At 59.7% G+C, this 23,624-nt stretch overlaps 1 protein-coding gene across 1 annotated transcript in view; it reads left to right on the forward strand.

The window, feature by feature from the left end:
- The window catches only part of MNT (MAX network transcriptional repressor), a 39,737-nt gene extending 16,433 nt beyond the window's left edge, over positions 1-23,304 (forward strand). Inside the window, exons 3-6 of the mRNA XM_054166890.1 lie at positions 161-202; positions 907-1,018; positions 19,344-19,536; positions 22,472-23,304. Of these exons, the coding sequence (XP_054022865.1) occupies positions 161-202; positions 907-1,018; positions 19,344-19,536; positions 22,472-23,187 (1,063 nt within the window). The 3' untranslated portion in view covers positions 23,188-23,304. The remainder of the gene's footprint in view (positions 1-160; positions 203-906; positions 1,019-19,343; positions 19,537-22,471) is intronic.
- Positions 23,305-23,624: the final 320 nt, after the last annotated feature.

Genomic DNA, 23,624 nt, shown 5'->3' on the forward strand with positions numbered 1-23,624 from the left:
AGGAATAAATCTGTGATTGATATGCAAGCAGTGCTACCTGAACACCTCTGTTGCTTTGTATAGCCTGGCCCCACACACACGCTGCTACAGCACAGCCTGACTGGCAGGAGTGAGTTTTAAACCTGACACTGAGCTTGTCTTTGTTCTGTTTGGGTTGCAGGGTTGGGACCAGGGAAGTACATAATAAGTTGGAGAAGAACAGGTGGGTAGAAAGCCAAGGCTCTGGGCTTTCCTTGTCATTCCCCTTCCTCTTTTGTTGCTTTGTCTTAGTTTTGGCCTGTAGCTTGTCAGTGTTTGTTTGGCTTTGGCATTTTTGTTTGGTTGCCCTTTTTTTTAACAACCACCACCCCACCCTGAAATTTGTAGTGGCTTTTAATGCATCTTGCAGTGTTGCTTTGCTTTCTTACAGCTCAGCTCTGCATCTCCTGCCTCCCAGTGTGTTTTACCTGGCTGCATCATTGCCTCGCAGTAACCCTGCAGAGCCCTGATCCTGCAGAGTCCATCCCCATGTGCACAGCGGTGGGACCTCTCTTGCTCTGAAGCCATAAACCAGCCCAGGCTGGGGCTCAGGGTGAATGCTGACTCAAGACCTGACCCAAACCTCTTTAACTAGCTCAATTGGACACGCAGGGAAAATGGAAGCAACAGCAGAGGGAGAGGAAGTGTTCCACTGAAGGCTGCGCAGCGGCTTCCCAACAGGCTGGGCCTAGAGCCCAGGCCTGCAGCCCCAGGTGTCTCTGCTGGCTTGGGCTGGCTCAGGTGGACACAGGCAGGCGGTCCCAGCGCCTGCTGTGCACATGTGTCAGTGCTTTGCTGGATGAAGGCTCAGCTGAAGCCCCTGCCCTCTGCTCAGTGCTTTCTGGTGTGTGCTCCCCCAGGCTGACAGGCCACCTGTGTTCTCTCTAGACGAGCACACTTGAAAGAGTGCTTTGAGACATTAAAGCGCAACATCCCCAACGTGGACGACAAGAAGACCTCAAACCTCAGTGTCCTAAGGAGTGCCTTGAGATACATCCAGGTGGGTGCAGCGCTCGGGGGGCTGGCGGCCGGCGCTGCCTGGCCCTGGATCTGCTGAAACCTGAGAGCTTTGCTGGGGCTGGAGATGAGCTGCTGGGAGCAGGGCGAGCTGGAGCAGTCTGACCGCTGCCCTGGGGGCTGGAGCTGGGGTGTCGTGGACAGGGCTCTTTGGGGGTGCCATGGATGGAGCTATTTGGAGGTGCCATGGATGGGGCTGTTTGGGGGTGTCATTGTTTGAGGGTGCCATTGTGGACAGGGCTGTTTGGGGGTGTCACTGTTTGGGGGTGCTGTGGACAGAGCTGTTTGGGGGTGTCATTGTTTGGGGGTGCCATTGTGGACAGGGCTGTTTGGAGGTGCTGTGGATGAGGCTGTTTGGGGGTGCCATTGTGGACAGGGCTGTTTGGGGGTGTCATTGTTTGGGGGTGTCATTGTTTGGGGGTGTCATTGTTTGGGGGTGTCATTGTTTGGGGGTGTCGCTGTTTGGGGGTGCCATTGTGGACAGGGCTGTTTGGGGGTGTCACTGTTTGGGGGTGCTGTGGACAGAGCTGTTTGGGGGTGTCGTTGTTTGGGGGTGCCATTGTGGACAGGGCTGTTTGGGGGTGCCATTGTGGACAGGGCTGTTTGGAGGTGCTGTGGATGAGGCTGTTGGGGGTGCCATTGTGGACAGGGCTGTTTGGGGGTGTCATTGTTTGGGGGTGTCGCTGTGGACAGAGCTGTTCCTGGGTGTCACAGATGGAGCTGCTCCTGGCACGGCAGCTGCTGCTCCGTGAATGTTAATGCAGGTGCAGAGCTCTCCGTGAGCAGACTCTGCTCTCTGGCAGCAGTTTTGTTCTGTGCTTCTGGAAGGCAGCTTAAGATTCTCTTTGAGGGTGTCAGTGGGGATGGCTGATTCTTCCTCTCCTTCTCTGGCTCTGTTGTGAAGTGTTGGAGGCTTGGATGCGGTGCAGGTTTGTGCTACCCCCAGGCATCCGTGCCGGCATCTCCATAAACTGCTAGGGCTGGAGCTCTCGGTGTGCCCTCCAGGGAGGTGTAAGCTCCTTTCTGGTGGCCCAGGAGGTGTTCACACCTTCAGAACTGCATTTTGTTTTCTTCCTGTTTCTGCCACTCAGGGTCTATTTCAGTGCTGCCTTTGCATTGCTTTTCCCACCAGCACGGATCCACCCTGGCAGTCAGAGTGGCTGGGGGCAGGGCTGTGGGCCCACCCGTGTGCCTGTGCTGTCCTGGTGCCCAGCAGCTGTGCTGTGCTGGGGCCACTGCAGTGTTCCATCACTGAGTGAAGGGAAAGTGCAGAAGCTCTGAGGGTTCCATCCCAGTGCTGCCTCTGCACCACAGAGGTCGGGGAGCAGGGAGCTGCTGAGGTGACTTGGATGCATGGCACTGGTGCCAGCCTCTCAAAGTCCCCCAGGTGCCCACATTCTCTCCAGGCAGGGTTTGGGGAGCATGTAAGGGGCAGCCCTCCTCTTCTCCCACCAGTTTCAGTGCACAGCCATTGAACTCTTGTCCAAATGTTGTCTCTCTGGCTGCCCACTCAGAGGTGGCTTCCAGGGTAGTGGAGCTGGTTTTGTGGTGAGCACACAGGGTCAGGATGCCACAGGACCCCCGCGCTGGGCTGGCCCCGTGGGTGGCAGGGGAGGCCAGGGGACAGGTGGCTGAGAACTGGTGGGATGCAGGTGGAGTATGGGAACAAAACCCCGCCGAAGGCTGCAGTCTGCCTGGAGCGCCCTGGAGGAGAGCTGCCCTGTGGCTGCAGCAGCGGCCGGGGCCAGCCCATGCGCCGCTCCGTCCGTCCGTCCGCACCCTGCGGCCGGGCACTCGCTGCCGCGGCAGCCAAGGTCACACCAACCCCGTTCTGGTGCCGGCCGGCCGCCCGCCGTCCCCTCCGGCCAGCGGCGGTGCCGGCGGCGGTGCCAGCGGCCAGCTCCACGTGTGCGGGGAGCACATGGCCGGCGCCGGGGACTGCCTGCCCGCCGTGCCCGCCCCGGCCCCGCCGCTGGCCTGCTGCCCGCTGGGCAGCTGACAAGGCACAGTCATGCTGCTTGTGTAACCTCGGCGCTGGCACAGCCCCCGCTGCTCCCAGCCTCCTCCTCCTGCGCTCCGGGGCGGCCGGAGCCCGGCGGCTGCTCGCAGGGAGGATCCCGAGCCCCGATGCCGGTGTTTGCCTTGGCAGCCGCGGGGCCGTGCCTGCCTCACGGGACGTGCTTGGGCTGAAGGCTCCGCGGTGCGGAGGTGGTTGGAGATCTCACAGGAGGTTAGGTGTTGGAAGGGACCTCCAGAGATCATCCAGTCCAACCCCCTGCCAGAGCAGGAGCATAGAATCCAGCACAGGGCACACAGAACACATCCAGACAGGGCTGGGAAGGCTCCAGAGAAGGAAACTCCACAACCTCCCTGGGCAGCCTGCTCCAGGGCTCTGGGACCCTCACAGTGCAGAAGTTCCTCCTCACGGTGAGGTGGAGCCTCCTGTGCTGGAGTTTCTATCCATTGCCCCCTGGCCCATCCCGGGGTGCAACTGAGCAGAGCCTGGCCCTGTCCCCTCCCTCTCGACCCCCAGCCCTCAGGTATTTATTAGCATTTACTATAAACATGTATTATTTATTGGTTCAATTCACAGGTCTGAGAGGCATTTTCAGAGCTCAGAATCAAACATGAGCATTTGGAAAGAGTTAATTAGTTGGTTCAGTTTGAATTAAATCTGCTGTGTCCCAACCACAAAGGAGGTGCCTGGGTGTGGGGATGAGCAGCCTGCAGGTGCTGGTGGCCTCTCCTCAGGGGTTACAGAGGGCACAGGTAGGACTCTGGGCTGGGCTGGGACACCTCTTCCCCGCTCAGGCAGGGTGAGCTTAAGCCCAGCCCAGCCTGCAGACAGGCAGAGAGCTGTGATCATGACAGCACAAAGCAGAAGGAACTTTGCCTTTTTCTGGCCAGCCTGGGTGTGTTTCACTCAGCAGGCTTGGTGCTTACCTCTGCCTCCAGCAGGGAGTTGTACAAAGCAGATTAAAACCTCTTCCTCTCAATGGTAGCAAAGTAGCTTTTCACTCGGGGGGTGGGGAGGGAAAAGCACCCAAAGGCCAAACCCTGGTGAGCCTGGCAGGGGAGTGCAGCTCCTGAAGCTCTGCTTAGCTGATCTGTGCCCACCAGGAGCATGACAGTGCACTAATTGCTGCAGCCTCTCTTGCTGCAAAAGCCTTCCCCCTGTTCCAGCTGGAACTCCTTAGAGGCAGGCTGTTTGTTTCCTGGGCTGCATTGAAATAGTTGTAGCTGCATCAGATCAGATAAGTCAGAAAGTTAAATTCCAAGCTTCCCATGGAGCTGTCACTTCAATTTATCCCTGGGGCTGGGGCCTGTGCTCTGCAGCAGTAAATGAGAATCTCTGCAATTAAACACCAGGCTGCACAAAGGAAATGAGGCTGAACGCAGCTGGGGGTCAATAAGCCCTGCAAGAGGGGGCTCAGGCTGGGGCAGTGCCCTGGCCTTGGGCTGAGGCAGTGGTCCCTGTGGGTCACAGCAGTGGGGTGGGCTCAGGTCCTGAGCCTGTGACCAGAGCTTGTCACCCAGGCCACCTCGCCCTTCATCCTTCGCTTCCCTCACCCCCAGGCAGGAGTGGAAGTGCTGGAGGCCTCCAGAACGTTTGAGATGCATGAAGTGATGTGGGGAAAAACCCCAGTGGGAAGCAGAAGCTGTTGGCTGTGAGGGGGTAGAGACCTCTCCCCTCAGCTGGGGCAGCCCAGCACCCACTGCCCAGGCAGTGCCCCCCAGCAGAGAGCTGGCAGGGAGCCCTGCTGCAGGGGTGCCAGGGAGCAGAGCCCTGCCCAGAAGCAGGTGGCTGGCTGGGGTTGGTTCTCTCTGAAGGATCCCTTGTGCCCCAGGAGATGCTGTAATCATAGCTGGGAGCTGGTGGAGGCCCTGCAGCAAGACTTCTCCCTTCTGTGCTCTCAGACTGTGCCCATCACTGGTACCTGAACAGCTTCCAGTGCCAGGGCTGCTTCCCTGTTGTGTGCCCAGTGTAAGGTGGCATGCAAGTGATGGCTCCCTGGGTGACATCAGGACAGCCAAAGGGAGAGCTCACGAGCAGCATCGTGGCAGCCTTCAGATCACACTGCAAGTCCTGCTCCTGTGCCAGTCCCCACTACAGCCAGTCCAGTGCTGACTCAGGAGTGATGTGCTTACACAACAGGAGGCACAGCTGAGCTTCCCAGGGCTGCAAAGGCAGGCAGTGAAATGCTTTGCAGGCTGCCAGGCAGGGAGCTGCCTGTGCTGCTGGCCTACTGCAGAAGCTGTTGTGGGGGATGCCCTGATGGTAGGTGTTTGTCTTAGTCCTACAGAGGAGCATTGGCAGACTGCCTGCAAGTTCCTAGACCTCATCTACCAGTCCTGCTTGCTGCTGGTAGTGTTAGAGATGGAAAATAGCTGTGCTGCACCTAGGAGCTGTGATGTGAGCAGCTTGTCCTCCCCTGGGGCAGGAGAGTGAGCAGCTTGGCCTCAGCAAGGGGCAGGAGAGTGTCTCTTCTCCCCAGGAGCTGAGGCTGGAGTTGTACCCAGTGTCCCACTGGCTCAGTGGGGTTTGGAGCAAGGCCACTAACTGGCAGGAGCTGGAAGTCTGCTTCCTGGGCCATGCCTGGAGCCTTGCCAGGAGCCACCCAGCTAACCTTATGATGCAGGGCAGCCCTTTGATGGTTTTGGTTGTGTGCACTTCCAGGGACGTGTGAGTGGGGGGCAGAGCAGTGCAGAAGTCACAGGATTGTCTGGGCAGGCTGCAGGCCTTTTGCTGTCACTGGAGCTGTTGGCCAGCTCTCCAGGGAAGCATCTTAGAAGTGCAGGAGTCTCCAGGCTGGAAAAGCTTGCCCTGCCAAGGCCAGCTGTGGCTGGGGCAGGTGCTGGGCTGCAGCTCCTGGCAGTGGGGGGAAGCAGCAGTGACACTTCCTGAGCTCTGATGGTTTCTCAGGAGCTGGAAAAGAAATGTTCATGCTAAAAAAAAATATAAATCCTGCTGTCCTGGACTCAAGGTAATTGAGTTCTCTGCAGCTTCCCAAGTCAATTACTGCATTGTTGGTCTGGGGGAAGTGTGCCTCATTTCCTGCTGATTAGCAGCTCTGCTCCCTCAGCTGACCTGGCTCCGCACGGCCTCAGCCGACCCCGGCAGGGTCACTGCTGCCCAGATCCATCTCATTGTCCTGTGCAGCAGCTTCAGGCTGCACTTGCAGCAGGAGCAGAAGCTCCCAGGTCACTGCCAGGTGTGAAGAAGAAGGGAGAAGTGCTTGTCCCGGGTGGGGGAGCAGACTCTATCCCATCCCGGGCAAGCACCGTGACCCTGCAGTGCAGGATGTGGCAGCAGCCACTGCCTGGGTGCAGGACCTTGCTCCAGTTTTTCCCCATCAGCACTTGGGTTCCTTTGACTTGGGTCTCTTTCCTCCTCCATCACCCTTTGCAGCATGTGGCCCTCTGCCACCTCTCTGTCCCTGGGGCATGTTCTCAGCAGCTGAGGGCACAGGGCCCTGTGTAGGACACAGAGTGCACAGCAGAGCTGATCCTGAGCTGCCAGGAGCAGGGACCCCTCCTGAGCTGCCTCACCTGTGCTCATCAGCTCACTGCAGGAGGTGTTTGCATTGTTTGCTCTCACCTGGTCCCTTTGGGCATTTCACACCATCCTGAGGCAACACCCTGTGCCCCTGCAGCCTGTGCCCTTCCCCAGCTGTGCCAACAATACATGACAGAGCTGACCCCCTCCAGGGCAGAATGTGTGCCAGGTACCATCCAAGGATGCCCAGATAGTGCCTGTAGAAATCCTTCCTGCTGTCCTTTAGGAGCTGATCTCACAGACCTGCAAAGAGCCCAGACACTGCATTCATGTTTGTTCTTTTCCCTGTTCATACCCACAGGCTCTCTCCTGCTTCTGGTTTAGGTTCATTCATTGGTTGCCTGAGCACAGGAATTCAGCCCTGTCTAGTGCAGAGGACCAGTGGGCTTTGAAAGTCTTCATGGTGATGTTTTAAGTTGGGGTCAAGGTGTTGCATAGGTGGAGGAGGACACTATGAACATGCTGGACCCTGGTGTAAGGAGGGGATTCTGGACCCTGGTGCAGGCAGATGCCATCCCACACACAAACCCCACACCTCTGGCATCAGCATCTGGTCCTGCATGGAGAGTGGAGCTCATTCAGGTTCCAGCTCTGCAGGAGTTGGTGTATTGATCCAAATGCTGTGATGCTGAGTCACTCAAGTTCCCCACCCTGACAATACAGGATGGGGTTGGCCATTTGGAGGCCATTTTCCAGGTGAAGCTGCTTTCCTCCTGTGAAACTTGCCCAGTAGGAGCTGGGTGCATTGGTGCTTCCAGTGCCTCCTTCATGTGAGCAGCACTCACATGCCAAGCAGGGCTCCTTCGTGTTGTTTATCTGCCCTGATCAATTGATTCTATCTCCTCTAATTAGCTGAATTTCATTGCCAATAGTAAAGGCTTCCAGCAGGAGCAGGCTGTGGTCATGCAGCATGGTGTCACCTGCAGGTTTCAGAAAGTGATTGGCAATGAGACCTGTGAAAAAGGTGGTGTTTGGTAAAGGAAGCTGTGGAATGGGCCAAGGCTTGGGGTGCAGGCAGGGGGAGGCAGGGGAGCTGCTCCTGCACAGCCAGGGGCAGGTTGCTGCCCTTCATGGAGTCACTGAAGAATTGGTTGTAGCTTCTGAGGCACACCACCAGGCTGCATGGGTATGGGAGATGGGGTGCTCAACCTGAGAAGCCAGGGGATGCTCAGATTGCTTCCAGCCCCTTGGCACTCAGCATGCCAGTCTGAGCCAGCCAGACTGCATCCCCGCTGCCAGGCATGTTCTAATAGCTTCCAGCTTGTAGCTGGGACTGTGCTTAGCAGGCAGGAGCACTGACACTGTTTTCCCTTTGGATGGCTTGCACAGTCAGTACAACATGGGATTCCCATCAGGAATCAGGTTGGTGCTCCAGCTGGCCAGAGCTGGGATGGGCTCCCAGGCAGCTGCGGGCACCTGAAGTCCCATCCTGTGCCAGCCCTCCCCAGTGCAGCTTGAAGGGGAGGCTCCATGCAGAGAGCAGCCAGGGGTTTATTTGCAGGAGTGGCCACAGAGTGTCATGCCCAGGGTGTTTGAAAATGCCCAGTGTTTGAAGCTGTGAGTGAGAGGAAGCTGCCACTTAAAGCCTTGCCAGCAGGGATGGTGACTGTGCTCGGCAGTGACTCACGCAGGAGCGGGGCTGCAGATCCTGTACCTGCTCCTGAATGGGCAGGCAGCCTCCAGCCATCATGCTGCTGTCATGCAGGGAGCAGTTTAAAGAGGCTCTCCAGGTTGTGAAAGCCAAACCAGCCTGCAAAGTGCAGCACAGCTCAGGGTGGCTCTGGTGTCGCCTTGGGGGTGCCCGTGGCTGGTGGGGGTTGGCAGCCGCCCTCGGGGCGGGCACGGGGGAGGAGAGGGTGCAGGTGAGGTGCCAGCAGGTGAGGTGATGATGACAGCTTGGCTGCACAGCCTTTGTTGCAGGATTGCAGAAGTCACCTCCCTTCAAAAGAAGCCAGAGCCTCCAGACAAGAAGCCCTCTGGCCACTGTGGCTGTTGGCTTCGTTTGGTCTTTCTGCTCTTCCCCGAGAGCCTGACAGGGCTGGGCTCAGGGGCCTGTGGCACAGGCTGCAGGGGCAGTTTGGGCTCCTGTGCTGGTTAGCAAAGCTCCCCCTGGGTGTGAGATAACTCTTGGAAAGGACACTGAAGGAGCTGCTGAGCAATTAAAACTGCAAGCAAGCTGTTGCAAGGCAGAAGAATCCTCACGTGTGCCTGGGTGCAGAGCTGAGCCCCTGGTCCCCAGAGCTGGGGGTGGTGGCTGGCACTGCCAGCCTGGCTAGACATTGGCATCTGCAAAATAATGACTTGGGGGTGGGTTTGAAACTGTTGTACAGCAGCAGGAAGTTGGTATCAGCTTAATCTGCTGTTGTCATGTCAGTGTTACTCTGCTGTGATGTAAATGCTGATAGAGCCTGCTTGGGAGCTGGGGAGGGAAGGAGGGAGGGAGGGAGGCTGTCATGCAGCTCCCTGGGGACTGCCTGTGCCCTGCCAGTCTTGCCCTGCTCCACACACTTTGGTGTGCAGCTCTGACTCTCTTTCCTCCCTGTCACTGTGGGGAAGATGTGTGGAGGCCGTGGGGTGACCTGGTGAGGCTGTGACCTTCCTGCTGCTCAGGGTGGGAGCATGTGGCTCAGACCACTGCAAAAAGAGTGTCTGCCAAGCAGAGCCTTTCTTCCTTCTATCTGTCCTGCTCCTTTTTTACATCATTATGAGTTCAAGTGCTGTATCAAGTTCAGGTTTAGAATGTCCCTTTCTCTGTGGACTTCCTCCTGCTCTCTCAGTCCCCTCTTGGTGACATGCTGTTCACCCAGGGACAGCCAGAATAGCAGCCACAGGAGAAAAGAGAGCCCACAGCCTGGTAATGAGGCTGTCAAGTAGGCACTGTTGGCCCTGTCATAATGAGCAACATCTTGATCTGAAGGGGCTGTTGGTCCTGTCCTGATGAGCTACATCTTGATCTGAATGAGGAGGCTGCTCAGGTCACCTCCAGAGAGCAGCTGGGGAAAATCCTGTCTTTGAAAGTTGTGGTTGGAAGAGAGAGGTGGTGGCAGGGGAGCTGCTGTCCTGTGTGGAGCAGGTCCAGGCTGGGCCAGGTACCTGATGGTTGCCTGTGGTTTGTGTTTTAGGAGACCAGGAACTGGCTCCCTTGGGCTGGCTGTGCATAGAATCACAGCACTGTCAGGGCTGGAAGGGACCTCAAGGCTCAGCCAGTTCCAGCCCCCTGCCATGGACAGGGACACCTCACACCACAGCAGGTTGCTCACAGCCACATCCAGCCTGGCTGCAAACACCTCCAGGGATGAGGCTTCCACCACCTCCCTGGGCAACCTGTGCCAGGCTCTCACCACCCTCAGGGGGAAGAATTTCTTCCTGACATCCAATCTGAATCTCCCCATTTCTAGTTCTGCTCCACCCCCCCCAGTCCTATCCCTCCCTGGCACCCTCAAAAGTCCCTCCCCATTTTCCTTTGGCATTGGAAAGAAGAGCTCTTGTTTTGCTCCTCTCCCCAAAAGGCTGAGGTCTCTGGAAGTGTCTCTGGAAGAAGATTGATTTCATTCTGCAGAGGTTCTGCAGTGCTGCTGGTGCTGTGCAGGTTGGGTGGGTTTGCAGAGAGCTGGGCAGCTCCTGCTGCATTCTGCTCTTGCAGAGTGCTGTGTGGTGATTCTGAGCCCATGGTGCCCAGCAGCTGGCACCTTCCTGTCCCTTCAGAGTGAAGAGTTCCTCGGGGCTTTACCTCAGCCCAGTGGGGTGTGCTGTGCCATGCAGAGGAGCTTCAGCCTTGGGACCACCTTTGGCAGGGAGTGCAAGTCCTGGAGTGTGCAGGCAGGGTGGGTGTCAGAGTTGCTCTGCTGCCTGCAGCCCTCAGCCCTTCAGCACAGAGGCAGAGATCTGTGCTCTGGTCCCTGGCTTGGATCCACAGCCTCACAGAGGTGCCAGGGCTGGTTTATGTTTAACAGCTGGGTTTGCCCTCCTCCCCTTGCTGCCGTGGCCATAACAGGGAGGCAGGTCAGGAGAAATCCTCTGGTGACCCAGATCTGCTCCGTGGGCCGTAGGTGGAGCCACTGGGATGTGAGTAACCAGCACTGACCTCCTTACAAGGGTAGAGAAACAGGGAGCAGAGGTGGTGCAGGAGGCTGGCATCCTGCTCTGAGTCACCAGGACCTGGGGCTGCCAGCACAGCTGCCACGTGTGTGTGGCAGGGTGGTGGCTCCTCCTGTCAGCCCCCCACCATCACCTGGCTGAGCTGTGTTCCTCTCCCAGGGGAAGCCCTCACCCCTGCTCCCACTGAAGCCTGGGCAGTGCCCATGCTCTGATGTGCAGCACACCGCTGGGTCTTGCTCCGTGGCTGAGCCAAGGCTGTAGGAATATGAACAAAGGCAGTCCTGTACCCAGGCCCCCTCCAAAACTCTGCTTTGTCTCCCACAGCAGCTGCTGTGAGATGCCTCCAGGAGAAGCAGCAGCATAGTGCAGCCAGTAGATGCACTGATAATGTGTCTCCACATTCATCTCCTCCTCATCTCTAGCAGCAGGAGATCTGGCTGCAGCTCCAAGGCCTCCCTGCTTGCTGCCCTCCAGTGCTGCTGTCTGCACATGGTCACATAGCTCAGGAAGGGCTTTGTGAGGGTCCCAAGTCCAGCAGCTGTGCTGTTAATCATCACTCCCTGAAGTGCAGCATACTTTGGGGTTGCTTGCAGAGAAGTCTGTTCTGCCAGAGACACATTTCCCACCCCAACCTAAGGGAAACAGCTTGTTGGGGATAGCTTCCCAGGCAGCAAACCCCACAGGGCCTTAGGCTCCAGGATCCATCCATCAGCACCATGAGAGAGGTCTCCCTGGGGGTGACAGAGGTGCTTTAAAAACCACCAAAACTGGGGAGGGGAGAGAGAACTTGACACCTGGGCACTGCAAATAGCAGCAGGGTCAGATGGAGGAGGGAAGCAGCTCTGCTAAGCTGGGAGAAGCCAGCATGGCTCTGGTGATCGCCCTGGGCATGGCTGGGGCTCTTCCTGGTTCCAGTCTGTACTGAGTGTTCCAGGCTTGTGCTGCTTGCTTTGTTGATGAATTTATTCTTTGTCTTCCTGATTTGGCTTCTTCCCCACCTCTACCCTGGTAGCTGCTTGTCCAGAGGGCAGTGCTTCAGGAGGCTGGGACCCCTTGGATCTGCAAGGCCAGGGCAAGCTGCCATGGATTGTGGGCTTCTGGATTCATGGATTCTGGAGTTTGGGGGCAGAGATTGTGGCCCAATGGCTTTTTCCCCCCCCCTCTTTTATCAGGAGTCTTTAAGTGCTCACAATGGCCAGTGCTCAGTGCCAGTAACAATGCCTGGCCTCATGTTCCCATGCTTGCCGTGCCCCAGGCAGGTTTCCTGTTGGGTGAAGGGTTTCTATCAGCCATCCATCTCCTGCCTTGCAGCCAGCTGGAGCAGTGCTGGCTGCAGGAGCTCAGGGTGCTGGCAAGCCCCAGCCCAGCTCAGTTTCTCCTGTCCTTGCACAAAAGCCAGCACAGCCTCTGCAGCCAAGGGCTCCCCTGTGCCCTGCAGCGCTGAGGTGAGGCTGAGGCCACCCCCAGCTGCGCTCCCTGGCCGCCTGCTGCGGCGCTGGATAAGCTGCGGGCAGAGCTGGCTCAGGAGGCTGCCGCTGAGCGCCGGGCGGGGCCGGGGCACCTGGGCGGGGCCGGGGCACCTGGGCGGGGCCGGGGCACCTGGGCGGGGCCGGGCCCTGGCCACGCCGCGCATGGCCTCTGCTCCTAGGAGGGGGCTGCAGGGCAGCAGCCACGCCTGGCAGTGCAGCTCTGGGCAACCTGATCCGGCTGAAGGTGCCCTGCTGACTGCAAGGGGCTTGGACCCAGTGACCTTTAAAGGTCCTTTCCACCCCAGACTGCTCTGTGAGGGGGGCGGCTCCTGCCGGCTGCTGGGGGCCAGAGCTGTCAGCGGTGTGGGGTGGTCTCTGCTGCACCTTGCAGGCTTGGGGTCGGTGCTTGGAGCCTGAGCTTTTGAGGGCTCTGAGGCTGCGGTGGGCACGGAGGGCGGTAGCCTGCAGTCCCTGTGCTGCTCCTCTCCCTCACACACAAGCTGTGACTGCTGCCCAGCCGCTGAGAGCTGGCCCCTGCGGGACCCCTCCCCACGCCTTGGGTCGAGCCGGTTGTGCTTCCACAGGGCCCCGGTGCCGTGCTGAGCAGGGGCGGTGGGGAGGCCGCTGCGGCAGGGAGGTGTGGGCGCAGCCGCAGGGGCGCAGCTGCAGGGGCGGCGGCCGCAGCCGTGCCCGCGGTGGGGCTCTCCTGCCGGGACCTGCCCGTCCCTGGCGCCGGTGCCAGGCTCGCCCCTCGGGCACCGCTGCGGGATTCCATCTCCCGGCGCCGGCAGAGCCAGCGGTTGCCACGGCAACCACGGCTTTGGTTCCCCTGGCAACCGGCCGGGGCTCCGCAGAAGCGGGAGAGGAAGCGCTGCTGCCCCTGCTGCCCGATCCGGCCCCATCCTGCCCCATCCTGCCCCATCCTGCCCCATCCTGCCGGCCGCATCCTGCCCGCACGCCGCGGGGCCCTGCGGGCGCCGGCGGCAGCCCGGGGTGGGAGCTGCGGGCGGCGGCTCCTCCGCAGGCAGGCTCCAGTGGGTGCCTTCAGCACTGCCGGGGCAGGGGCCGGGGGGGCAGCCTGACTCCACGGGGGCAGACAGCTCTGGGTTTCCCGGCTTCCCTGGGCCCTCCTCCGTCACGGCAGGCTGGGTGGAGCTGGAGCAAGTGGCTTCTCTGGAGGCTGAGCCTTACACAGTCTGCTCATCACCCCTGGAGAGCTTGAGAGAAGGTACAGCATGGTGAGGAGTGCCCCAGATTGCTACAACCAATGCAGAACCCCAGGGTACTGCAGGGGAGTGTGGCAGCCTTGGGCTGTTTGGGGCTCCCAGGTTCCTCAGCATCACAGAATGGTCCAGGTTGGAAGGGACCTCCAGAGGTCCTCTGGTCCCTCTGTGCCTTGTGTGGGTTGGGTTGCTGCAACCATGGTGGAGCCAGGCTGGTGGACTGCTTGTACTGTAGATGTGTTGCACCACTGCAGTCCCTGCAAGGATTGGATCTTCCCCTGAGGTTTGAGCTTCTTTCCCATGATCCAGGGCTCAGAACTCGGCCTGGCACTGGAGATGCTGCCAGGCTGGCTCCTGTGGGGGTCCTGCAGGTGGCATTGCTGCCTGGGGACCCTCCCTGGCCCTGCTTTACTGCAGTGGCTGCAGTCCCACTAGCAGAGAGTTAACAGCATCTGGCTGAGGCTTGCAGATCACTGTGGTGATTGCTCATTGATGAGGAATTTTTAATCAGTGAGCACCACCTAATAACCACAGCAGCCTGGAAGATGCTCTTGGAGGAGCTGGTAATTGAAAGTGTGTTGTTAAATTGCTAATGTGGTGTTTGTAAGGGGAGGGTGTTGGGGTTGTTTTGTTTTAATAGGAGGCTTTTAAACCTCACCACTGCCAGCTCCAGGGCCAGCACAGCTCTGGAGGCAAGCTCAGAGCCAGCCTGGGGGGCATTGTTTTCCATCATGCCATAAGAATAAAGCAATTTAATTACAGGCAGCTAGGAGGTGGAAAATTCTCCTCAGTGGCAAGGGGCTGTTGCAGTGCAGGGACAGCAGTGGGCTGTGTCTGCTCTGGTTGCCAAATAACAGCCAGTGAGGCTGGGCCCCAGCACCAGCACCACCCCAGCACAAGGGAGCAGGGTGGTGGAGCTGGCACCAGGGGGGTGCTGCTGGGCTTGCTTCAGGAGCCTGGGTGGGCAGAAGCTGCTTGGAGGCTGGCAGCTGCCTGTGAAGGGGGCAGAGCACCTCAAAAGCAAAGCCAGGTATGGATGGATTCTGACTTGGTCACTGCTGTTTGAATGGTGAAGGAACTCTGCCCCACTGCCCTTGCTTCTGCCTGCAGCTGCTCTGCTGGGGGCTGCGCTGGAGCAGGTCACAGCCAGCTCCTGGCTCCTCTGCAAGCACTGAAGGACCTCTCAGCTTCCAGCTCAGGCTGTTTTTCCTGGGCCCCTCCTGGCTCTGTGGTTAAAGCACCTTCTGACCTTCAGACCTGTTCTTGCAGGGGTCCTCATCCCTGCAGCCAGCCACTGCTGTGCTCTCAGCCTCAGCTCCCTGCTTCACACCATGCTCAGGAGCTGAGCTGTGAGGGCTGCAAACGTTTGCAGTGAGCTGATCAGCTCCTCCCCAGCAGAGCCAGCAGCTGACCTGCAGCACTCCCCAACTAGGGCTGGATTCCCATGGGAATGAGGAGCCCCATTCTTGCTTGCTGGGGCAGATGAGCTTCCCCCAGCTCAGGACCAGGATTTGTTGGCTCTTGTGGCGTTTTGTTAAGTGCACAGAAGTGCAAAATCTAAATCAGCTTCAAAGTTGTAGCTTCTGTAGCTTCCCTACACTGCAGAGTGAAAGTTGCCTGGGCAACCAGGGCCTCCTGCTCCTTCCTGGTAAAAAAAGCAAGCCTACAACCATCTCTCTGCAAACAGAAGGAGAAGAGGCTGTGCTGGAGTTTGTTGCTTGGAAAAGAGCAGTCCTGGGAGGGGGGGATGGGGGGAGGGCTGGGGGGGAATCATGCTGCCATCCATGGTGCACATGGGGCATGCTCAGACCCAGCCTCAGCAGCTCTGGGGGGCAAGAGCTCTGCTGCTCAGGCAGAGCAGGGACCTCTGGGTGGCATCTGCCCCAAGCAGCCATGGCTAAGGCATGCCTGGGCCAGGCAGAGCAGGGACCTCTGGGTGGCATCTGCCATGAGCAGCCATGGCTAAGGCATGCCTGGGCCAGGCAGAGCAGGGACCTCTGGGTGGCATCTGCCCCAAGCAGCCATGGCTAAGGCATGCCTGGGCCAGGCAGAGCAGGGACCTCTGGGTGGCATCTGCCATGAGCAGCCATGGCTAAGGCATGCCTGGGCCAGGCAGAGCAGGGACCTCTGGGTGGCATCTGCCCCAAGCAGCCATGGCTAAGGCATGCCTGGGCCAGGCAGAGCAGGGACCTCTGGGTGGCATCTGCCCCAAGCAGCCATGGCTAAGGCATGCCTGGGCCAGGCAGAGCAGGGACCTCTGGGTGGCATCTGCCCCAAGCAGCCATGGCTAAGGCATGCCTGGGCCAGGCAGAGCAGGGACCTCTGAGTGGCATCTGCCCCAAGCAGCCATGGCTAAGGCATGCCTGGGCCAGGCAGAGCTGCTTGGTTTGAACTCTCCTCAGGATTTCTCACCTTTTGGTGCAGCCATCCTCTGAAGCAGTGACTTCAGGAGCCTGGGGGACTCCAGACCTGGCCCCTGCCCCTGCAAGACAGGGCAGAGGAAGGAACTCAGGAGCAGGGGTTTGAGTCTTCAGGCCAAAGCTGGGGATGTGCATCCCTCAGGATCTAGGCAGATGGCTGAATGGTCATCCCAGGTACCAGCCCCTTGCTGGAACCTTCACCCTGCTGCTGCAGGGGCTGGGGCTGGGGCTGTGGGGTGGGTGGTAGCTTCTGACCTGCCCCTGTCCCAGCCACAGGCCTCTGCAGGCCTTGGTTTCAGACCATGAAAGACAGCTGCTTGGCTCTTTGTAGGAATTCCTCTTACTGAAATCCCACTTGATCTGATGGAGCTGCAGGGTCCCCCCTGCCTCTTGCCTCTCATGCCAGCTCTGGGGGAAGATCCCAGAGGTGTGGTGAAAGGAATGTCTGTGTGGGAGCTGCTTCTATTGAAGCTTGGGGCAGGAGCTGTGGTGCTGCTGCTGCTGTTGAGACATTCCTGCCTTAGAGAGACCCTGGGGCCCAGCACATGTCCCCAGAGCTGCTTCTGCTTGGGAGTAGGTGGGTGAGCAAAGTCAGGATGCCTAAGGTTTGGCTCTCACTGTGGACTTTCTGCTGACCTGGCAGCTGCTGTGGGCAGGGTGAGCAGCAGAAGAGAGCCTGATGGCCACCTGCCCAGGGGCTGCCGGTGGGGCTGCTCAGAGGGGACACAGCCCTTCCATACTGGTGTGAAGTGCAAAGGCAGGAGGCTCCCTGCTCCCCTCCCTGGCAGGGTCCTGTGGGTGCTGCACAGAGGCCAGTGGGTCAGGGCCAGGTCCATGCCAGCTCCTGGGAGGGGCTGTACCCTGCTGGGAAGGGAGCTGCTGAGGAGGGAGCTGCTGGCTGCAGTTCATCACTCCCACCCAGTGCCTGCTGAGCCCAAGCAGCAGCTCGGCAGGGAGATCCGCGGTGAATTGCATCCCAGAATAGTTCCTGAAAGATGACTGGTGCCAGCAGAGACTCCATGCCATCTGCTCCTCCAGCAGCTCCCTTGGAGAGCACCCAGCCTGTGGCTGGCAGCCGTGGCTGGCTGAGGAGCCCCAGGAGCAGCCTGAGCTGCGGGCTGGGGGCTCCTGGGGAGGGCTGGAGCTGTGGGCACAGGGCAGAGCCCACGGGGTGGGCTTGGAGCAGTGCCAGCTCCTGAGGGCTGCAGTGCAGCACCCAGAGAGCACCAGAGCTGACTGGGACACCTCCTGCTGCTCACTGAGGGTCTGCCTGCCTTTGCAGTAATTAAAAGTTTGTAAGTAATTAGCAGCTGCCTCCCATACCTCACAGTGCTGCTTTCCCCTGGTGCTGGGAGGCTTCCCTCACAGCAGGGAAGGAAGCCAAATCTGCCTGAGCGTGCTGGTGCTGTGCAGAGCAGGCTGCTGGGATTTCTTGCTGAGCTCTTCCTGGAAAGCCACATTCCTGGAGTCTGTCCCTGCCTGGTTCCTGCCCTTCCCTGGATCCTGTCCTGCGGTGCCCCTGCGTGCCAGGGCGCAGAGCCTGCTGGAGAGCCTTGCTGCAGCGGGGCTGGGCTGCTGGCTGCAGGCTCAGCTGCTCCTGCTCCCCTCTCCCCAGGGCGGGCAGGCAGGCAGCTGAGCTCTCTGCTGGCACCTCTGAGCCCGGGCACAGCAGCAGGCACCTTCCTCGTGGCCTCCCCCGTGCCCTGCGCGTCCCACCCCCGGCCCCGCGGCCGCCACGCGCCTGAGCGCGGAGCCCTGCGGGTGTCTGGGTCGGGCGGAGTGGGGAACTGGGGCTCGGGCTGGAGCCTGGACTTTGGCTTCAGCCACGTGTGCATCTCAGAGCCGGCTCTGGGCTGGGAGCCAGGGAGGCCTGGAGTCCCCACCCTGCCTGCCTGGCACCCAAGCCTCTGCTGCAGACACGCTGCTGGCCCCGGCAGCTCCTGGCCTCTGGGGCTTCCCGCCGCAAGGCCTTGCTGCGGAGGCGTCCCAGGTGTGCTGCCTGCTTGAGAGAGCAGCCAGAGGCACAGGCCTGCCCCTTGGCCTGCAGGCTGCCCAGCTGGGGAGGCTGTTGCTGAGCCAAGGCCAGCGGTGCCCAGGGGCAGAGCTGTGCTGGGAGGAGTTGTCTGCACACACGCCTCTGGAGGGGCTGTGCGTTGTTTGGCCACCTTCAAAAGAGCTCCTTTTGTGGTTACTACCAGGACAAAGGTCCCCTTTCTGTGTCCCTTTCCTGTCCTTGTAGTGTGAGGAGGCAGGAGCTCCCTGAGTCAGTGTTGGCTGAGGCTGAATGAAAGGCAGGCTGCAGAGCTATTTCTGGCTGATGTTGGAGATCAGAGCCCAGCAGAACCATCAAAACAGACTGCAGAACCTGGGAGGGGAATGAGCAGTGTGTGTGCTCAGAGCAGCCTGGGGCTGAGCCCTGCTGAGGCTGAGCTTGGCTCTCAGGCAGCCTCTGCCAGCAGCAAGTGGTTCCCTGGGGCTGGTGCTCCCCGAAGCAAGTGTGAGTGAGGATCCCAACAGTGACCCAGAGCCTCAGGGGGTGGGCAGGCTGTGTGTGGGTCTGTCAGTGAGGATCCCAGCAGTGACCCAGAGCCTCAGGGGGTGGGCAGGCTGTGTGTGAGTCTGTGAGTGAGGATCCCAACAGTGACCCAGAGCCTCAGGGGGTGGGCAGGCTGTGTGTGGGTCTGTGAGTGAGGATCCCAACAGTGACCCAGAGCCTCAGGGGGTGGGCAGGCTGTGTGTGGGTCTGCAGAGTCTTCAGTTTGTCTCTTCTGTGCTGAGGGTAAGTGCTGACCTGGGCTGGGGAGCAGCTTCTCTGTCCTGTTGCTGTTCAGTGCTCACTGCTGGTTTAAAGTCCTCTGAGCCCATACTTTCTGTGGGGATCAGCTGTTGCTTTCCTGTTGCCCTGCTCAGGAACTGATGCCCACCAGCTCTGTGTGGTTCCTGTCCCCCAGCAGTGGTGTTTGGCATCTCTGTCCTGTGCTGGCTGAGGCAGCAGCTCCCTCCCTTGCTGCCTCCAGTTCCCAGCATCATCAGAGAACATTCACTGCTCCTTGGTGTTTGACCTCAGGATTTCCTGTGTCAGGCAAGGTCTTGTGAGCTCCCAGCCACCTCTTCTGGCTGAGCAGCTCTTGGTGTGGTGTGTGTGGCTCAGGAGCTAATTAGTACTTGTGCTTTTCCCTCTGGCCACATCAAGGTTCCCTGCCCAGGACTGCTGTGCTGCTCACAGGACTGCACCATCCTGTCGTCAGCCTGTGTGCCCCAAACTTGTCTCTCCTCCCCAGCAGCTGCCAACACCTGGTGTGGTTAAGCACTTCAGTTTGGGAGGCTCATCAGGTCTCCTTCATAAGGCAGAAAGCAGTTGGCCAAGGGAACGCTCTAGGGCTGGGGTAGTTTCTGTGGCCAGCTCTTGTCCCGCTAGCTGAGTGCACCTGAGCGCTTTCCACAGCAGCATAAGGGGCTGTGGGACATGGGAGGGAGCAGGTTCCTGTAGCTTGTACTTGCCTTTACTCCTCTCATTTCTTTTCCTTCCCCCTGTCTTCAGACTTTAAAGAGGAAGGAGAAGGAATACGAGCACGAGATGGAGCGGCTGGCGCGGGAGAAGATCGCCACGCAGCAGCGCCTGGCGGAGCTGAAGAACGAGCTGAGCCAGTGGATGGACATCCTGGAGATTGACAGGATCATTCGACAGACAGTTCAGCCAGAGGATGACCAGGCATCTACCTCCACTGCATCAGGTACCAGCCTTCTGCTGCCCTCATCATCACCACTCCACCTCCCTGGCACGCAGCGGTAGGGGGATCTGCACTGAGCGCCCTCAGGGCTGGTGGATCGCTGCGGCAGGCTGCTCAGGGAGGTGGTTGAGGCTCCTTCCCTGCAGAGAAGGTGAGGCTGCACAAGGCTCTGGGCAGCCTGATCTAGTGGAGGATGTCCCTACTGAGAGCTGCTCAGGGAGGTGGTTGAGGCTCCTTCCCTGCAGAGAAGGTGAGGCTGCACAAGGCTTTGGGCAGCCTGATCTAGGGGAGGATGTCCCTACTGAGAGCTGCTCAGGGAGGTGGTTGAGGCTGCTTCCCTGCAGAGAAGGTGAGGCTGCACAAGGCTCTGGGCAGCCTGATCTAGGGGAGGATGTCCCTACTGAGAGCTGCTCAGGGAGGTGGTTGAGGCTCCTTCCCTGCAGAGAAGGTGAGGCTGCACAAGGCTCTGGGCAGCCTGATCTAGTGGAGGATGTCCCTACTGAGTGCAGAGGACTGGGGGAGCTTTGGAGGTCCCTTCCAGCCTATGACTCATTCTATGGTTCTTTGTGTTCAGGCTCAAGCAGAAGGTGTTCAGGTGCTTGGAGGTCATTGTGGGTTGCTGGCAGCGCTGCTGCTTGCCTGGAGTGAGCTGAAAAGCAGGCAGCAGTGGTAGATGGCTCCAGAGGGCAGGCCTGCAGGGTCAGTCTGTGGGGATCCTGGCCTGCAGAGCTCAGCTTTCCTCCTGCACAGCTCTGCGTCTCTGCTTGCTGCGGCTGCCTGCTGTGTGAGCACCCAGATGGGTTTGTGGGTGTGTGTGGGGGGTGCTCAGCCGTGGAGAGGAGGAGGAGTTGGTGCAGGAAGGCTCTACCAGAGCGTTTGAAGAGCTTAATGAGCCTTCACGTTGTGTGAAAAGGATTCCCAGCGAGGGAGAAACGATGCTGATGAGTAGCTGAGGCGCTGTTCCCAGTGAGACCTTTCTGGGGGGTAGGAGCGTGGCTGCTCTCCTCCAGAGCAGTGCCCTGCAGCAGGAGGAGCAGGCAGCCTGTGGGTGCACAGGGCTCTGCTCTCCAGGGACGAGGAGGCTCCAGCAGGCGTAGCTGTGCCAGCAGCAGGCCTGCCAAGCTGTGCCAGTGCCTGCTCTGGCTGCCCTGGGCTGATGGTGCAGCGGATTCCAGGAAGGGAGGACCTTGAGCTTTCTGATTCATTCAGGCTTGTGCCAGGCTCAGCACCTCTGAGCACACTGGCAGACTCCAAGCGTGGCTGGGTGGCAGCTGAGGGTAGGAGAGAGCTTCGTCAGGAGGGTGCCAGCCCCGCAGCTGGCCGCTGCGAGAGGATGGCTTCAGCGAGCACAGAGCCTGTGCAAGGGAAGGGCTCCCCTGCCTCCCCTGCTGCTGGGCTGCCTTCACAGCAGGCACTGCCCTGCTTGTCTTCCTCATCTCCAGGGGGTCAGCACCTTCCTGCCTGCCTTCCTCAGTTCCTGGGCTGGAGGAGGGTCAGTGTTCCAGAGCCAGGCAAGGAGCTTGCTGCTGTGTTTCTCCATGGCTGCTCCCTTCCTGCTCTGGGAGCAGAAGGGCTGGTACCGACCTGGGCACACCTGGACAGGGAAGGAGACCCTGCTCCTCTTCAGCCAGCCAGAGCTCAGCCCAGGCGCTCTCTGCCTCTGCCAGCATTGTGTCTGTGCCTGCTGGGTGAGACCTCTCACCCTGAGAGACATCTCTCAGCCTCTTGTGAGCTCCCAGCTCTAGCTGGGGCTTCGAGTCAGTCGGGCTGCCTGGCTCTGGGTCCTTGACCCACAGGCGGGGAGGGGAGGAGTGTGCCAGCCCCGCAGGGCTCGGTGGAGCCTGCTGTGCCGTGCCGGGCGGTGCTGTGCTGCCTGCAGCTCAGCGACTCCTCCTGCTGTTGCCTCTGCTGCCTGCACTGCCTCGCAGGGAGGCTGCTTCCTCCGGGCCCTGCTCTGCTTCCCTTTCCTGCGGGAGTGTGGTAGTTTGAGGCTGTGCCTTTAAAAACCATTCACAGATCTTGCACAGAAAGTGGCAGAGTGTAAAGAGCTCACTGCTGGGGGTAAAAAGGGAAATAATGACAGTTCTAAACAGCCCCACTGGAGAAGGTAACAGACTGAAACTGCTTCTGCAAAACAATCTCTCTCTCCTGGCTTCCTTGGGCAGGGAAATACTAAGTGGCTTCTGCTTGGCCTTGGCTGCACTGATCTTAACTTGTGACTGATCTTAACTTCTCTGTCTCTCCTTTCTCTTGTCCCTTTGTGTCCAGCGGGGTAGGAAAGGAGGCAGGGAAGGGAGAAGCACTTAGCTCCCCCTGGTCCTTGGCCAGGGAGGTCCTTGTGCTGTTCATCAGTTGTTGTCACTGCTGTGTATTTTGTACCTGTCCACTGCATTCCATTGCAGGTTGTAGTTGTGCTGGTGAGCACAGCTTCCACTCAGAGAAGGGCAGCGAGGCTGGGGAGAGGCCTTGGGCACAGCCCTGGGAGGAGAGGCTGAGGGAGCTGGGGTTGCTTAGCCTGCAGAAGAGGAGGCTCAGGGGAGACCTTCTTGCTGTCTACAACTACCTGAAGGGAGGTTGTGGCCAGGTGGGGGTTGGTCTCTTCTCCCAGGCAGCCAGCACCAGAACAAGAGGACACAGTCTCAAGCTGTGCCAGGGGAGGTTTAGGTTGGAGGTGAGGAGAAAGTTCTTCCCAGAAAGAGGAATTGGCCACTGGGATGTGCTGCCCAGGGAGGTGGTGGAGTCCCCATCCCTGGAGGTGCTCAAGAGGGGCTTGGATGTGGCACTTGGAGCCATGGGTCAGCTGTCAGGAGGTGTTGGGTGAGAGGTTGGACTTGGTGAGCTCTGAGGTCTCTTCCAAGCTCACCGATTCTGTGATTTCCTGTTGGGGAGGGGGCGTGGGGGGCGGTGCAACCCACCACATTGCTCTGATTTCTTCCAGAGGGCGAAGACAACATGGATGAGGACATGGAGGACGACAGGCCAGTGAACTCCTTACCCAAACTACCCCAGCGCCAGCACCCCGAGCTGCTGAAGGCCGTCCCCGCCGCCGCCGCTCCCCACCACCCGGCGGTCCTGCCCCAGCCCCTGCCCCTGCCGCAGAAGCAGCCCCCGGCCCCCGGGCAGCCCCCGCTGCAGACGCAAGCCCTGGTGCCGCCGCAGGCCATGGTGCCCGCACAGACTCACCTGGTGGCGGCCTCCACCGTGCAATCGACTGTTATCGCCCACACGGCCACCACCCACGCCTCGGTCATCCAGACTGTCAACCACGTGCTGCAGGGCCCCCCGGCCAAGCACATCGCCCACATCGCACCTTCCACCTCCAGCCCCGTGCCGCTGGGCGCCGCCGCCCAGCCCATCGGCCACATCACTGTGCACCCCGCCGCCATCAACCACATGGCGCACCTGGGCCAGCAGCTGCCCCTCTACCCCCAGCCCGTGGCCGTCAGCCAGCCCGTGGTGAGCCACATCGCCCACACCATCTCCCACCAGCCGGTGAACGGAACCACCAGCCTGGGCCAGCCGGCCGTCGTGGCCAAGCCTGCCGTGGGCACCCAGGTGGTGCACCACCCGCAGCTGGTGGGGCAGACGGTCCTCAACCCGGTGACTATGGTGACCATGCCCTCCTTCCCCGTCAGCACGCTCAAGCTGGCCTAGAGAGAGAGAGAGGGGAGGGGAGCTCCGCAGCAGCCGGGAGGGCTTTGTCGGGAGCCTTCCCTTGACATTCCAAACATTCCAGCCGCGGGAGGGAAGCGCGGAAGACACCGGGGAGGGAGCGAGCGAGTGGCAGCAGGCAGGGCTGGGCCGACCCTCAGCCGTCCAGCGCCCCCCACCGCCTGCCCCTGCCGGCAGCGAGGGAGCAGGGCTGGGAGGTGGGAGGTGAGGAGGGGGCGGGGGAGGGGGGCAGGGGCGGGGGGGGAGGGGATGGCCTCTCTGCACTTGAATTTTGCTAATCTGAGGAACCTTCAGAGACGTTGTTCATGGTGATTTATTATTATTTCCTTTGTTTTGTTTTCCTTTCCTCTGTGTAATCGGTGACCCTATGGCTATGTTGTTCTTAAAAAGAGTTTTAATTCCCCCTCCCCCTCCTCTGC

Source organism: Dryobates pubescens, chromosome 13 (genome assembly GCF_014839835.1).
Source record: "Dryobates pubescens isolate bDryPub1 chromosome 13, bDryPub1.pri, whole genome shotgun sequence".
NCBI lineage: Eukaryota > Metazoa > Chordata > Aves > Piciformes > Picidae > Dryobates > Dryobates pubescens.